General features: G+C 33.6%; 3 protein-coding genes across 4 annotated transcripts; 1 reads left to right on the forward strand and 2 right to left on the reverse strand.

The window, feature by feature from the left end:
- Positions 1–405: 405 nt before the first annotated feature.
- LOC110611900 (GTP-binding protein SAR1A) lies at positions 406–2,723 on the reverse strand. The gene is made up of 3 exons (XM_021752459.2): positions 2,416–2,723; positions 2,185–2,316; positions 406–974 (listed from the first exon to the last, which is right to left on the reverse strand). Exons 1-3 carry the CDS (start codon positions 2,542–2,544, stop codon positions 654–656), a joined length of 582 nt encoding a protein of 193 aa, XP_021608151.1. The 5' UTR covers positions 2,545–2,723; the 3' UTR covers positions 406–653.
- A 516-nt stretch (positions 2,724–3,239) lies between these two features.
- On the forward strand, positions 3,240–4,020 carry LOC110611901 (60S ribosomal protein L29-1). The gene is made up of 3 exons (XM_021752460.2): positions 3,240–3,357; positions 3,461–3,564; positions 3,666–4,020. Exons 2-3 carry the CDS (start codon positions 3,463–3,465, stop codon positions 3,747–3,749), a joined length of 186 nt encoding a protein of 61 aa, XP_021608152.1. The 5' UTR covers positions 3,240–3,357; positions 3,461–3,462; the 3' UTR covers positions 3,750–4,020.
- Positions 4,021–4,767: 747 nt separating this feature from the next.
- On the reverse strand, positions 4,768–14,217 carry LOC110611729 (dihydrolipoyl dehydrogenase 1, chloroplastic). Of its 2 annotated transcripts, none has more exons than XM_021752152.2 (15): positions 13,655–14,217; positions 13,167–13,313; positions 12,828–12,962; positions 12,528–12,645; positions 11,856–11,980; positions 10,752–10,877; positions 10,543–10,623; positions 9,981–10,043; positions 9,810–9,884; positions 9,634–9,712; positions 9,412–9,512; positions 9,206–9,319; positions 5,966–6,079; positions 5,613–5,684; positions 4,768–5,223 (listed from the first exon to the last, which is right to left on the reverse strand). In XM_021752152.2, the coding sequence occupies exons 1-15, from the start codon at positions 13,961–13,963 to the stop codon at positions 5,137–5,139; spliced, it is 1,746 nt and encodes a 581-aa protein (XP_021607844.1). In that variant the 5' UTR covers positions 13,964–14,217; the 3' UTR covers positions 4,768–5,136. The 2 variants fall into 2 exon arrangements, with proteins under 2 accessions (XP_021607844.1, XP_021607845.1); XM_021752153.2 differs by having other exon boundaries at positions 4,768–5,164; positions 13,655–14,215.
- Positions 14,218–16,612: the final 2,395 nt, after the last annotated feature.

The raw sequence follows: 16,612 nt of genomic DNA on the forward strand, positions 1-16,612 counted from the left end.
AATAACCTTACAATTATTTATACAGACAATGATTTCTATTTTTATCATTTTATGTAAAGAATACAATTGAATTACAAAATTCATATATTAAAAACTAAATAGATTTTGACCCAAAAAATATGAATATACATTTTCTTTTTACTAAAGAAATAAGATGGTAAAATTAGTTGAGCAGATGGTCCCAAGTGGTTGAGAATTCTGTACACAAATGTGAATCACGTGTCTTCCTAAAAGTTCAGGGTTGGTGGCATTAAGATTCAGGATAATCAGCAAACCCCCATAAAATGGAGAAAAGCTGAAACCAGTTGATGAATCAGAACTTCCAATGCGGAACAGGGAAAGATCAGATCAGGATCTGAAATTTTGGATCCAAAACAGATATTATTGTAAGATGAACAATGATGATGACCTTATTAATCCTTGGAATATATAGAGCATCACAAAATAATTGCACACAACTTTGTTCTTCAATAAACACCAAAGTCCACAATGGCTGAGTTATCAATCAAATGTTTCAAGTGATGTTAATCCTCCAACCAATCTATTGAAGACAAACAAGAAATTCCATCTTCAATCTAATAGCGGTAAGACACTGCAAAAATGACAGCAAATGCTCCAAAAGAATACAAGGCCAGATGTTTTCAGAAAAACGCTTATTTGATGTATTGTGAGAGCCACTTGAAGCCATCACCATATCCCATCTTGCGAACAATACTGCACATGAAAACTTCAAGGGGACGAACATTGGAGTCTGTTAGATTGACCTTCCCCTTGCCAGTTGTGAAATTGGTAAGACCGAGGTGATAACGAAGCTCATCTTCAGAAGCTGCATAGGGGATATCAATCTTGTTGCCAAGAATGAGAAAAGGAACATTGGCCAGCGCTTCATCTGAAAGGAGGGCATCCAATTCCTTTTTTGATTCTGCAAACCTCTCCTTGTCATATGCATCCACCAGGTAAACCACTGCATCCACCTGCTCATGGAGAAAAATGTTGCTTGGATTCTACTATCTCACATAACATTATCTACAAGAATTGAGCAAGCTACAAAGTAGTAGTTAAATATTTCAGATACTACATCATATATCCCCATACCAGATGAAATGAACATCATCTGTAATTGATTTAATTGTGCTTCAAATGAGAATTAAGAATTAACAGGTGCATGAAAAAACTCAAAAAGGTATTTTAGTCAACAAAAACCTGTTAATTCGATCAACCAATGTGAAAGGAATACTTCAATTTTATCTTCAAACTTTTCAGAAGATATTATAAATGCCTCCAGCCATAGACTTTTCAGAAGAAGATCTTAATAATCACAAAACTGTTACGATATTCTTTCTGAAAGCACATTTCAATGTGTCTTTCATAGAGGCATGGAAAGCTACTACTAAAACGAGACTTCCATTGTCCAATTCCCATGGATCAGAAAAATACAAGGGATGCTTATCTGGGATTATGAAGGCACAGCAAATGATAAGAGGGAGAAACCAGGCATACCTTCCATGCAATTTAACAATTTGAAAATTGAATTTTGAAATAAGCATGGATAAGAAATGAAAGTTGCAACAAATAGTTTGGAAAAATACATAAAGCCCAGTTTTCATCTAAATCTGCATAAGTGAAAACTTATAAATGTATTTGAAGACCACAGCAAACAAGAAAATAAACACACATAATATTTTGAAACAATTCAGCTGGAACCAGATCTATCTGATGTCAATGCTGCACGGGAGAGAAGATGACCACAGTTCAAATTACTTTTTTCCAATAAAAATGAGTGGGTGAAGAACCAGTTCTTCCCAATGAAATGAGAGAACAATCAATGGCGAACGGGCTATAAATCTACTCGCTTTAACACCTCAGAAACTACAACCCATGAAATGAACAAAATCGATTTCCACATATAATGATCATGAAACTCCTCAATCAACAGATATCATAGACCACAAATGCAGTTGTTGGTTAATTATAGAAAACTGAAACGCCCAATCCTTTAATTAAAGAGACATTAGATTTAAACCCATTTCAATCTACAAATTTACTTATACAAAGTTAAAACGAGAATCTATCCTCAGGAATCAAGCCAGAAAGTCATAAATAAATTTTTTTTTTATATATAAAAAAAGCCTATTGAAAGTGATTCAGATGCAAAGCACCGAGAAATCAGGAAATTATGGCTACCTTAGCATAGTAATCCTTCCAAACACGGCGAGCGATCTGATGACCACCCAAATCGAAAGCCTTAAACTTGATCTTCCCTATGCTCAACTCCTCCGATGTTGGGTGCTGGGTCGGCTGGTGCTGTACCAGTCTCTGCAAGAGAGATCCCCGATTCAATAACCCATACAGATAAAACAGAAGGGGAAAAAAAACACACTACAAACGAAAAATCAAAAAGCAAATTTGCAGAACCTCATCTTTCAACATGTGAAGGAGAGTAGTCTTTCCGGCATTGTCAAGACCCAAGAAAAGAATCTTGGCCTCTTTTTGCCATAATCCAAGAGAAGCAAGAACTCCATAGAACCAATCTAACAGAAACATGATGCTTTATTGGGCAGTTAAAAACACCCAAAGTAACACAGTTATGCGTGTGTGTGTATATATATAGGTGAATTGAGGAATTGGGGATCTACAAATGCTAAAGAAAGGGACCAGAAGGGAAGAGCAGAGACAGAGCAGGGATTGAAAAATCAAAATTCAGGGTCGCTGCTTATATGTATATATATATATAGCTGCGCTTATGTCGTTTTTGGCGTTTGCCAGAATTAACTGCAAAAGAAAGCTATGCGTGATTTGGTTAGGTGTTGAGGTCCAAAATGTCGTTTAAAACAAATTGTATAATTTTTAAACTGAAAATGTACTTATTAAAAATAATTTTAAATTTAAAGTAGTAATTTTTATAATGAAAATTTTGTTTCCAAATAAAAGATTAAAAATATTTAATAAATATGATTTAAATATTATCGTTAATATGTTTTATAGAATGTAAAATGTAAATTACAGAAAAAATTGGAGAGTCGCCCATTAAAATTATAGAATTAATAAAATGTGCACATATATAATATAACATCTAGATTAAACCGGTGAGATATATTTGGAAATTCCTATACAATGAGGAGTCCCATGTCATCAGCCATCAACTCCACCCACCAACAATGGGCACATGCAGGAGAATGCCAAGCCCAAATTCAAGATTTGGATGAATCTTAAACGGCCCAATTCTGTAAAACTAGCCCAAGGGCATTTTAGTAACTAAAACTTATATAAAGCTACCATAATTAGGGTTTTTCTCTTTACAGACCGGACCATCCTTCGCATTTCGCTGCAGTGTTGCATCCTCCTCCTTGCTCCAAGGTATTACTCGATTCGTCGTGACCCTGAAACTGGAATTTGATTCTCATGTTCAAAAGCTATGTTTTTTCTTCTTTTTTTCTTTTTCTTAATGATTGTGTTGCAGAGATGGCCAAGTCAAAAAATCACACTGCGCACAATCAGTCCTACAAGGCCCATAAGAATGGGATCAAGAAGCCTAAGAGGCACCGTCACACCTCCACAAAAGGGGTATTCTGATATTTGTTCCTAATCTTTTCTATTGATTTTAATCAATCAATAGTTATTGCTTGCTTTTATTGACTTGCTCCCTTGTTGATTTTGTGTGGTAGATGGATCCCAAGTTCTTGAGGAACCAGAGGTATGCCAGGAAGCATAACAAGAAGAGCGGTGAGACAGCTACTGAGGAAGAGTAAAGGAGCTGTTTGTTTTTAAACTGTTTCCATGTTAGCGTTTATCTAACGGTGTAGTATTTTGTTGGGCTTTGCTTCAATGGCTATACTGTTAAAGCCATTTTCTATTTTGGGTTCATTGTTACTGATACCTGTTTAAGATTGTTAAGTCTTATGGGTCTATTCTTGTTCTTGGTTTCTTTCTAATGGAATGTTCTGTCTTTTCTTTTGGAACTTAAATTGCAACTGATGCCTGATCCTATTGCTAATGCCAATTATCATTCGTTTCTTTCCATTTGATTTTTGTGATTTTACGTTTGCCTTGTTGCCCATTCTTATACTCGAACTTGTGAGAAACATATGTTTGTTCTTATTTGGGGAGGCAATGGCGGAATGATTGTAACACTGTTTGTATGATGGCTATGTGAAGTGATCACATGCTTGTTCTTATCTTCCGTTAAAGATAAAAAGTTAATCTGCTAGCTTTGCCCTGCCCTGTGAACGAGATCAATACCCTAGAGCGAGAAGCAAGCGTTTTGTATTTGGGGCATTATCTCATTGCAGAACTTGTAGAGAATGTCATTGTCTTGTAAGTTTCGATGATGCTCATCCTGTAGGGGCAAGTTATTCTGGATAAAAGGCTTATTTATACATTCTGAATTTGCTTTCGGCATCATAGATGTGGGTAAAACATCAAATTTAAAAGTTATATAACTAAATATATAAATTTAATATGATATTTTTCTCAACAATAATAAAATATGAAATATGCTTGCAAAAAAAAAAGGAAATAATTAGAGGAAAAATTTTAATTGGATTTCCCCATTTAATTGTCTTATGAACACGAATCATTAACATAAATTCTATATATTATGTTGTAATATCATTTGACAGGGTTAAAGAGAAAGAATGTATGTGTGTCTCTCAGCATATACACATACGGAGGAGCAAGGGATTTGAATCTTGTGCCTTTAATTAGTTAGGTTCGACGAGGCATAAAGTGGAGTACTTTACTCCCTTACCTCTTGATTAAAAGAAAAAATTTTGACAAAATAAATATATTTTATGTATCTAAGTAATATCTTTCAAGCATGATATTCTCTACTCTTAGCTCTATTCAGAACTGCAAGTCATATTTTCCAATGTTAAAGCATTCTATGAATCTTACACTTTAAATACCTATAAACTGCTGTTTTTAAATGGAATTAACAACAAACTCAAACTAATACAACAACCGCAATGAGATGCCCTTCCCAAACACCACCAAGGAAATGGTAAAATTTTGATGTGTTTCTTCTAATAGTTTCGCAAATTTCTCAACTTCTCTGCTTACTAGCATGCAATTCCTAACACGAGCAGAGTTCTCCAAAATTTTGGACTGATAGAGCTGCCTAGACTGCAACTGGTTCACTCAGTTGACTTGCCACATGAGCTTCAACCTGCCCCATAAATCAAAAACTTCTGTCACTAGCTTGAACATGGATGGTTCTGTCTTCAGCTAAACAAATATATGCAACAAATGTGTGTGAACAATATCAGGATTGGGAATTAGTTAACTCTTTGTGATAACAGGTAGTATACTCTAACAACATGCATTTTGCGGAAAAGAAATTGTTATGTATTATTATGACAGAGTTGCTCTATCAAATTAGATATTTGTTTATCAATAGTATTTGCATTCTGCATTCAGTCATTTTCTCATTCAAAGGTGTGTGTAGACATAATATGTTTAACCAAGCCAAATCTTTCCAATCGGTATCACAACCGCAAAATTGCTTTTATCAGTTTCCATTTCTTATCCATTTAGCATTGAACACAAGGAAGCAAGTCAAGTATCGTGATGGTTTGCTGTGATATTCAAAAGTGAAAATCAGATGAGAAACTCACCTTTGCTGATTTAAAAAGTTCATCAAGGACTTCAGACAGAGTTGGATGTGCATGAACAGCAAATTTTATATCCTGCATTGTGCCAAACATAAGCAGAAAGGATATGAAATGCACTTAAAATTTTTCCTCTGAAAGTATGGGACTAGGGCAGATGGACAGGACATAATGAAGTAAATGCAACTGGGACTACATTCAGGATTTGAATAACGAGTAACAGAAAAGAGTAAAGGTATATGAAGGAAAGGAATTTGCAGCCTAAGGATACTCTTCCAAGTCCTCAAGCAGTTCACTACACAGGCTCTCACATAATTAGCAGTGCAGGTAAGAAGACAGTACTAGTTAAGAACACATGCCTGAATGCGGGTCCCCAAGGCTATAGCATTGGATGCTTCATGGATGAGATCAGCAGCGTGCAGCCCTAAAATATGGACTCCAAGTATCTCTCCAGTGTCAGGTCTATATATCAACTGATTTTTATTTTTTGGGGGGAGGGAAGCAACCATGGAAGTTAGTCATATTAGATTAAATTAGAATCCAAAGCCAAAATGAAAATTAAACAGCTTGCATTTCAAGGAGTCAAAATCTATAAGGCACATTTAGTGGTTGTATCAAGATACAACCAAATAGGATGGCGGAGCAAGCAAGCATATAAATGTTTAAGCAATTAGGTGAAGAGGTCCAATGTCCATACGCCCTATGTCATACGAGGCCACACCAAAGCACACATTTCATACACTTGAACATGCTGTCCAAATGCAAGCCTATGTAATCCAATCCAACATAACACGCTAGAAAACAACCCCATTGACTGTAACAAAATGGAATGGCATAATGAGATTAAGCCCTAGTCTCATATACATTGTAAAGACATGTTTATCTACGATAAATAAAGATGAGACATTTGTTTTATTACTTTATTTATTACTGTGCATATTAAATTGATAAAACATTCTAGAACGTTAGGTTTATTCAAGTTATCAAGTGTGAGACACTTAGTAGTAAAATCTTGAAACTTTAAAGAATAACATTCTAAACTTCCCTAGTCAATCATTGTCATGTCATGGGAGTGACATTGAACTAAGACTAGTATGATCTCTGTGAGATGATCATATTTTACGGGTTATAGGATATTGGATATTAATCAGAGAACATAAATACAAGTTAAGAACGTTGTATTTGGAAACGATCCACTTACGAGAACACTACATAGTTGAAAGTCATAAGTGTCTCTCCAGTGATACTTGTACTAAAAGTCCTTAGACCGGAAATCTCTATGGATGTCTAGATGAGTCCTCGTATGCTTTGACTTACACCTAATGTGCCCATAAATGGGTTGACAAGTACGGGTATGAATGGGTATGCCACGATTCATGCTAAGCAATATGGGTTGACAAGTACGGGTATGATTCGGTATGCCATGATTCATGCTAAGCAAGGGATTGTCTCTCTCGAAGAAAGAGAAAATATCATCGGCCACTTGACTAGTGAAACTCAGAAGAGTGTAGCCACACCCAAGTTGTATGATAAGAGTTATCATCAATTTGATTGATTCAGTATCACTGATAGGTCAAGAAAAATAATTTAGCAATGAGTAAAAATGACTTGTTCCATGTCTTGTGCAAATCATACTATTTTATGGCAAAGGATCGTACTAGTTTATTAGTAGGGTGATTTTCTGAGCAAATTCATAACTATTCAATTTGGATAATTATAATGTCTTGCTAGAGACCAATTATAATTTATGGACCTTAAAAATCCATTACCAACATTGAATAGTCCCACAGGATCGCACACGATAAAATTTGGACAAAGTGTACTTTGGTCTTTTCCTTATTGGGCCATTAATAAGTGTTTTGTTTAAAACATTATCAATGGGCTCAGGTGAATTTCGACATGCATTCTTAGGGCGCTTAATGTGGTTTAAGGTCTGATATAATTAGTTAATTAAAAGGTTTAATTAATTAGTTAAAAGGTTTAATTAATTAGTTAAAAAAAGAGAGAGTCCTAATAGGATTACAGCTTATTTTAAAGAAGTTTATTTTGAATTAAATGCCAATATCTAATTGGATTTGAATTTAAATTAAATCAAAACTTTCTCTCCCGATTTCCCACTCTCTTGACTGAATTAGAGTTTCTAAAATAAGGGAAAGTAAAACCCTAATAGGACTAAATTAGAGTTTATAAAATAAGGAAAAGTAAAACCCTAATAGGACTAAATTAGAGTTTATAAAATAAGGGAAAGTAAAACCCTAATAGGACTTTGAAGATGTGGCTATATATAGGTGAGAAAAAAGAGAAAGAAAGACACTTCTTCCACCTCCTCTTTTGGCTGAATCTCTTAGAGAAAAGAATAGATTTTTTTCCTACTTGCTCTTAAGATTTTGGCACTAAACAGGTCAGGAATTGATAGAGATCAGATTTTCAACCCTCTATCTAAGTCGAATTCACAAAACCAAAAGGAAGTGACAAACATTTAAGGTACTAGCACACTTCCTTTTGCCAAGAATTCTAGTTTGTGAAATTGTAGAGGGAAGTCATTATTGGGCAGTTACTAGCACACTTCCTTTTGCCAAGAATTCTAGTTTGTGAAATTGTAGAGGGAAGTCATTATTGGGCAGTCCCTTGGTCACGTTTTGCTGCTGGAGAGGAGATAAAAAATGATTTTGATTTGTTTCGCTTTGGTCTAGTCTTGCAAACGATTCAGCAAAGGTAACTTTTGCAACTTTAATTCTATTGTTGCATGCATCGATACTTGTTTGTTTTTATGGCTTAAATTTATTTTGTTTTCTGTTGCGCCCATCTGATCTTAAGCTCATAAGATTCCCAACAGGTGCATCCAATGCAAAACTTATGCAACACCCAACAAACTTCATTTGGTAACAACGGGGATATTCAATGGGCAAAAACTTTGCAAACTCAGGCTTTTTTCCTTTCATTTACTTGTGTCTTGCTGCTAAGCAGATGCTACTAAGAAAGTAACCAAAAATGACAATGGAACAGTTCCAGGAATAAACTTTTCTTCATGATAACAGAAAGCATACTAGAGAAGATAAAAATGGTAAAACAGAGGGATGGATGAACAACATCAACAGATTCTCTACTGTAGTAATTGTTTAGTTGCTTCAATATTATGTAATGCCAGATCAATTTTCACACAAGAAAATCTATATTTTCCAGATATATCTATTGGTTGCTCTTCTTGTTGAAGACCCTAGTTTAAGTGTGGAGATTTAGCACTTGAGAATTGCCTCATCTCATCTTCACTTCAGCTATATATGAATGGATCATATATGCAATTCAATGCAAAGCTAAAAAGATCATACAGCATAAAATAGTTCCTCTTATTCAATTGACAGTTGCATTGATTTCCATATATAGTGCACTGGTTCTAAGATGAAAGAGATTGCACTTCATGAAGTCCGGCAGCAAGGCAAGAGATCATATAGGATCCAACAGATTTAGATAACTATTAAATAACTTTACCAATAGACTACACAAATCTAAAGAGGACAACAACAGGAAGAGATTCAATTGAAATTTGCATTACGGTTGCAGAAAGCACTAGTAGAAGGAAAATAGTTGAGAAATATAACCTTAGCAAGTCCCTCTCCTTCATTTTCAGCAAGGGCCTTTGTGTTGGCCTTAAAACTTGTCTTGGCAACACTTACTTCAAATCCTTCAGTTTCACCTCTCTCCCTTGCTTGAGGCTGAGAATGTAAATAGCGCATCATATACAAGAAGGAAATAGACTGATGAAAGAACAAAATAAAAAAAACATATTAAATGTAAGAAGGTGCACCTCTGTCAATCCAACCATACTGATTTCAGGATGAGTGAAACAAGCGGCTGGAATGCTTAAATGATTTAGCACATGATCTCTTCCCGTGACTTGTTCAACCACTGTATGTGTGCAAACATAAAAGGTTTCAAAATAAACCACCAGATTTTGAAGTAAGAAACAACAAAACCGATTATAATTAACCTAAAGTTGTAAGAAACAACAAAACCGATTATAATTAACCTGAAATTCCTTGTGCACTGGCTGCATGAGCAAGCATCATTTTACCATTCGCATCACCAATACAATATAAGTGAGGTACCTTGTGGTTGTTATTGCAAAATCAAGTGTCAGTAGTGAAAAGCAAAAAGCAAGCATAATGCACTGAAATGTGCTCATGAGGAAATTATTGAACAAACCAGATTTCCATCAGCATCAATAACGCGCATACGCTCATCAACAGGGATAAAACCACGTTGTGTTACCACATTGATCTATGCCAATAAGAAGAGAAAAAGAATGAGAACCATTTATCCTTTCGTGTAACAAACTAAGTAATCTCATCCACATTACTACGAAAGGATACAGACATTCTCCAAACCAAGACCATTTGTGTACGGAGCCCTTCCAGTTGCAATTAAAGCTGCATCCACCTATAACCAAAGTAACCACAGAAGGCCATTACAAATATACATACGTGTAAATGAAAGAATGTTATTGCAAAAACCGGAATGCAATGTGTAGTTTGAATCTGGCTTACTTAATTTCCTGGCAACAAGAAAGCAGGAACCACACAAATTCAAGTTATAAATACTTTCTGCTATATAATATAAGTATCACTATCCTTCTGCAAGGGTGATTTATCACAAGTAAATACCAAAAGATAAAACTAGAACTCGCATTATTAAGACAAATAACAAGAACGTCCATTTGCATCTCAAGTATCACAAGTTCCCAAAAAGGATCTGTAAGTCCGTTGACCAAGTTTGTCTCAACACAAATCAAAAAATTCTGGCAGAGATTAATAATTTTAAGCAACGGTTCTCTCAGCTCACACTATTAAAAATGTGGGTTTTACTTCATAGGTCACTAATAGATATTCTTATCAGCATCCAACACTCAAACTTCTTGATTTCACATGACTCTAATTACCTCCAAAGTATCTTTGTGCTCCTTGGTCTTCGCATCAATAAGGTCAATAGTGACAGGCTTCCCATCCTTTGCTGGAGTGATCTATATGAATAAATACCCAAAAAAATGAATGCAATATGCCCAAAAAGAAGAAGAGAAGGAAAAGGAAAATATGAATGCAAGATATTGACATAACAACTAAAAGAAGCACACGGACAATTCCTAATTACCTTGCTTGCAAAAACTCCAGTATGATAGTCAATTTTCCTTGGATTTATTAGTACTCTTTGAGCCAACTTACTGATCTCAGGATCAAATCCAGGCATAAGCTGATCTAGAGCTTCAACAAAGGTGACCTAAAAAAGCTCACTTGATTACTCTGATTGCTTTTGAGAAAACTCAAGACACCCAATATTCTAAGAAAAAGAAAATTGAAGAATCCCAGGCTAACTAGTGGCATTGATCAGAGTAGAAAAGTTGTAAATTAGCCTAGCTCATTTCTTTTCGAAATACCATATTTAGATACTCATGTCTCAATAGAAACAGAATATACTCCTTCATTCACTGTTTGAGTTGTGTATATAATCAAGAATAAGGTAAACACCTAATATATGGAAATTTTACTGCATTTAAAGTCTAGCTATGAGTCGATCATTCATCTTGACTGTGCAGTAGACGAATGTAAATTACTTAGGAAGTTCCAAAATGCAAGCATTTAATAGCTTCTGAAATAACATATTTTAATGGATACCCAAAGTCTCATTGGTAAACAGAAACGCTCCTTCATTCACTGTTCAAGTTATATGATCAAGTATTGAGTAAACACCTAATATATGGAACCTTCATTGAAAGTCTAAGCTATGAGATGAACCATTTACCATGAATGTGAAGTAGTCAAATATAAATTACTTAGAAATTATAAAACGCAAGCATTTAATTAGATTATGAAAATTCATGAAAGCTTTTCAGACTAGCTGGCATATAAGTGCAGTAGGATCCAACTTCATGTGAAAAAAGAAAGATTAAACCTTTGGCAATGATTAGTCAAGATAATCTTATATGCTATATTTTCAAATAGCAGGCATATAAGTGCAGTAGGAGCTGAGAAACACCATGTGAAAAAAAAAATTTGAAGCTTAGGCAATAGTCACTCGAGATAATTAAAACGTGTCAAAATGAACTGCATGCATTTTTCCATGCCAAGTTAGGCACCGCAGGCATGGAAGTCATGTATACAACCCAGAATTAATATGCTAATGTTGCCCAATGAATATCCACAAACAATTCTTTCCTAAAATAAAATGAAGAGTAATGAACAAGTTAAGAGATGCCACCTCACTTCCAAGGGCAGTATATACATCGCTGAATTCTAGACCAATATAACCACTTCCTACAATTACGATCCAATCGGGAACAAACTCCAGTTTAAGTGCATGGTCACTTGTAATCACAGTCTTCCCTGCGGGTCATTATGCATGAATTAGAATGTTACGAGCAAAATTAGCAAAACATGGCAGACAATTACATCGGTGTACTTGAAAATAACCTCTATGATTATCAAGGCTTTTAGTAAATAATACTTAAGAAGTTAACTCCTTTTAGTTTAAGATTACTGCCCAGCAAATCCCACAGTCCCACTATTGGTTGATGAAAGCACAACCGCTTTTTGATCAGATAATATTCTAAACATAATCTCAAAGAATTTGTTCATAACATGTTATTTCCTGAAAACCCTTAGATATAAGTAACTTAACAAGATTAATCCAATTTACGTTATGTTTGAACCAAGTAACCTCTTAATTATATAACAATAAACTCTGATGTAATCATGCCAGACCCAAGATAATAACAAAATGTTTAAATTCATATCTATCCTCATAAGATAGGATATAAACAATTTCACATAGCATTTCCCTGAATTTCAAACCTTTTGCATTTGCAACTATTAGTCAACAGGATTAGAGGAAAGAAGCAGCAAGACAATGAGAAAGAGAAAAAATTCTTACCATCAACTTCAATGCCCTTGGGCACAAAAGGAACAGAACCAGTAGCTATAATTATATCTTTTGCAGTCATTATGTTGTCAGGAAAACCAGCTTTCCCGAATTTCACCTTTTGTGGGCCCTGAATTTATTAATGAAAATTATTTTGATGAATAGTTTTAATGCACATCAAATATCACTGTAGAAAAAAAATGTGACGACAGATCATGTGCTACAAGCATTCAAATCAGCAGCTATTTTGTTTAAGTACAAGAATTTGTAAATTGTAGTCCAGCCGACTCTATTCAACAGACGTTAACTTACCAAAACTGTGCCAACACCGGTCAATATGTCCACACCAAGTGCCTTTAATGAATTTGTTAAATTGTTACGAATTTTTGAAGCGAGGTTGTTTGCATGATCAGCAACTCCCTGTCTGTCATACCCAGCTGCTGAAACCTGTCATACGTTTTGAGAAAAAAATAAGTGTTGTAAGCTTTGACAAATATTTATGTAAATATTAAAATACACATAAACTTTAGTTCTTCAAATGAAGAATGCTAAAATCGACATACTGTTTTCTTCTTTTTTCTCAAGATTGAGCGTGTTTATCAAATTATTAGGATTTTGGAGCAGGAAAAATAGATAAAAAAAGCTCATTACCTGCAGACCTAAAGCTTTCATGTGATGCTCACTCTGAAGTTCACGCATCCGTCCACTAACAGCTAGAAGAGCTTTTGAAGGAACACATCCCCTGTTTACACATGTGCCTCCCACCACATCTCCCTCGATGATAGCAGTCTTCAGGCCCTGCATTTATGGTATTTGGAATTCATACCATTTGTGGAAAAAAAAAAGGAAAAAAAAAAAAAGGCAACTCAAAGCCTTTTGTTAACCAGGCAACATAGCATACAATATTGTCATTGTCAATTGACTCGATCCATTCTTATCTCCTTCTAGGAGTCACTGAGCTCAGCAAATTTGTAAATCATATACCTAACAGCTTCGACTTCCATCACCAATTGGTTAACTCTTTTAACAAGTTCTACTAAATAAATCTACCTAGCACAGAATTTCCAATCAAACTAAGTTTAAAATTTCATTGAAGTACAAATTATCCAAGTTCGAACTAGCTAAGCATGATGAATTACCTTCTCGACGGCATGAAGTGCAGCTCCATGACCACCGACACCAGCTCCGATAATGATCAAATCGTAATCGAACGACTTTGGAGGGCTCCCATTATCAGTGAGAGAAGCTGAAATACTTTTTGAAAGAGTAGGAGTATGAAGCTTAAGTCCTCGCCGAGAGAGAGAAGAGAATCCCAAGGCCTCTCTTCTCAGACCACATAAACGGAGATTTATAGGCTTAGAGGGAGCAAAAGGAAGCGAATCGAAGGTGTGATTTGATCTTGGAACTGTAGTGGGGTGAGAGAGGGAGAGTGAAAATGAGGATTGCATTTTGGTTTCTGGGGAGAAATGCGAGAGTTCCGATGAATGAGAGGAGATCTGAGGCTGAGGCAATGTATGAGTTTTAGAGGGTTTTAACTCGAGTGTTGGCAGTTGAAGCTCTATTGAGAGGCTTTGAGAAGTCCGTTGAGAGTTAGAAAGGGGCGGAGATATCAAGGTGCTACGGATGAACTACCTCTTTACTATCTGCCATTTTGGTTGAATTGTCTTGTTTTGCTATCGTACGCATGTCGCGTACCACTCGCCAATCGCCATTGCCTTTTTTTGTGCATGATATAGAGAATTTCACAATCAAATTGTAATACGTACATCATTGTCTAAAGCTGCAGTTTAGTGCTTAAAAGTAAGTATTGTCAGTCAGTTCAGTATTTGACTTGGCATACCTTGTGTTACCTGTGAATCAGACCAATGGGCATCTATACTGATTGAAGTAAATCCAAACGATCCTATTTGGTTTCCCATCTTTTCGTGTGTAAGCCTTGTGTTTAACATGACACATTGTGATCCCTTCAAAAAAAAAAAAGGAAAAGAAAAGATGGCGAGTTATTATTATAGCGACAAATAATGGATTCCGCCATTTCAAAAAAAAAAAATAAAAATAATGGATTTCGGAACATAACCCAAATCCAAATTATCATATTTAATCATACTTTAATACTCGTGCACAATAATAAGTCTTTGACACAAGGTATTTCAAATGGTAGCTATAAATCTTTTGGTAATAGCTTACATCTCTTCTCTATTGAAATTCAAATACTATGCCATAAGCTTTGTATAAGGGATGAGGAAGGAATATCTTTGTTAGTGCATGTAAGAGTATCTAAAAGTTATAATTATTAGTAATGTTCATTTATTGTTATGTTATTGATATTAAATAAAGTGTGAATTATGGCACATATAAGAGAAAATACTATTTAAATGTATTATATTACATTCACCAATAAAGAAAATTTATATGTTTATTAAGAGTGATTATTTTTTAAATATATATAAAATGATAAATTATTAATTATTACACATCACATTTTTCGAGCATATTCGTCACATAGGATATATGGTATTGTATAACTCTAACACATGTTCAATCTCATAATAATTACATATTTAGATTCTCTTAAACAGTTTAGTAAAATACGCTATGCCAAGCTCACAATAATAAAAAATTATATAATATATTATTATAATTTTTTAGTTGGTATAACAACTGATTTTTTTTTAATATATGTATTAAAGTGATAAAAGAGTGAGTTAAATTTTATTTATTTTTTATTTTCTTTTAATTTATTTTGTATTTCACACGATATGATACAATTGATTTTTGTATATTCTCAAACAGATAATACATAAATTTTTAGTTTTAGTTGCAAACGAATTTTCAATTTAAGAATTGTTTTTGTTTTTATATTTTTTTTCAAATGGGATAATAAATTGATGCGATAATAAATTGATGAGGGAGTTCATTTTTAGCGATGACTATCTCATAAAATTGATACCGGTCGTCAACTCATTATAAAATAGCCTCAACACAAGTAGTGGTAGAAACTATGACCATCAACTCATCTGGGCGACATAAAAATGATTTTTATTGATGGCCAACTCAATTTTTTACTTCTAGATACAATATTCATAGTTGTAAGTATCCTTTTCCACTTATACCACCAAATTTGTCATTTTCACGGTAATTGTTTTGATTTTTAGGTTTCATCTATGTTCCTAGCTGTTTCTAATAGCGGCGAGGTTTGTGCTTTGATTGTTTGCCGTTTTTTTTATTTCTTCCTTCTGCCAATACTTTAGTACGTCTCCTTTAGTTGTAGTGTTTGAATAAGCTATGCTCAGTTGTACAGTGAAGACGACTGAGGCAATGACAATGATTTCTTTAGCTTATTCTTCTTATATTTTATGGAATTGAATTTTATATTTTTTGTGTTTAGTTTAATAAGAAATTAAAATTAAAATTTTAAAATCAATTCTTTCATTGAATTCGGTAAATAAATACCTGAAATTAATAAATAATTAAAAGAATTAATGATTTCAAAATAAATGATTAAAAATTATTTTAATAAATAATTATACTTTTTAAAATTTTATATTATTTTATAAATATTAAATAAAAGTTATAGATACTTAAACAACCGATCATTTTCATAATCTATTAAATTGGTCGAATGAAATGAATTTTTTATATAAAAATATATAATAATATAAACTCTATATTAATTTAATTTATTTTGATTTTATCAATATATCGTTAGTAAATTTATATTTAATTAATTATGATGATTATTATTATTGATTAATTATTATACATAATAAAAAATTATATATATATTACTCTTAAAGGTAATTTAAAAATTAGAAGTAAATTAATTTTAATTTTAAAATTAAACTGAACATAAATTATATAAAATTTAATTGAATTTTATATTTTAAACTATATCAAATCAAATAATAAAATTTATTTTAAATAAATTATATTTAAAATTCAATTGAATTCTACATAATTCTAATTATATAATTCAATCAAAGGGTATCTAAGTCTTTAAACATAGATTGGGCTTAGTTTTGCGGATTGAGTTTGGACCTTATTTGATTTCTTGAGTTGTATGGGCCTCAGAACTTTTTATTTTTTTTTTCTTTAAA

Source organism: Manihot esculenta, chromosome 3 (genome assembly GCF_001659605.2).
Source record: "Manihot esculenta cultivar AM560-2 chromosome 3, M.esculenta_v8, whole genome shotgun sequence".
NCBI lineage: Eukaryota > Viridiplantae > Streptophyta > Magnoliopsida > Malpighiales > Euphorbiaceae > Manihot > Manihot esculenta.

What these genes read in the sequence shown, in the direction of transcription:
- LOC110611729 (XM_021752152.2), bottom strand. Translation starts at nt 13,963, where the DNA reads ATGCAATCCTCATTTTCACTCTCCCTCTCTCACCCCACTACAGTTCCA. An exon ending in GTATGGTTGGATTGACAGAG is followed by an intron (nt 9,320 to 9,411) that starts GTGCACCTTCTT and finishes TTACATTCTCAG; the next exon opens with CCTCAAGCAAGGGAGAGAGG. An exon ending in AAGGAGAGGGACTTGCTAAG is followed by an intron (nt 6,080 to 9,205) that starts GTTATATTTCTC and finishes AATAAAAATCAG; the next exon opens with TTGATATATAGACCTGACAC.
- LOC110611900 (XM_021752459.2), bottom strand. Translation starts at nt 2,544, where the DNA reads ATGTTTCTGTTAGATTGGTTCTATGGAGTTCTTGCTTCTCTTGGATTA. An exon ending in TTCACATGTTGAAAGATGAG is followed by an intron (nt 2,317 to 2,415) that starts GTTCTGCAAATT and finishes TCTCTCTTGCAG; the next exon opens with AGACTGGTACAGCACCAGCC. An exon ending in GGAAGGATTACTATGCTAAG is followed by an intron (nt 975 to 2,184) that starts GTAGCCATAATT and finishes CTCCATGAGCAG; the next exon opens with GTGGATGCAGTGGTTTACCT.
- LOC110611901 (XM_021752460.2), top strand. Translation starts at nt 3,463, where the DNA reads ATGGCCAAGTCAAAAAATCACACTGCGCACAATCAGTCCTACAAGGCC. An exon ending in GTCACACCTCCACAAAAGGG is followed by an intron (nt 3,565 to 3,665) that starts GTATTCTGATAT and finishes TTTGTGTGGTAG; the next exon opens with ATGGATCCCAAGTTCTTGAG.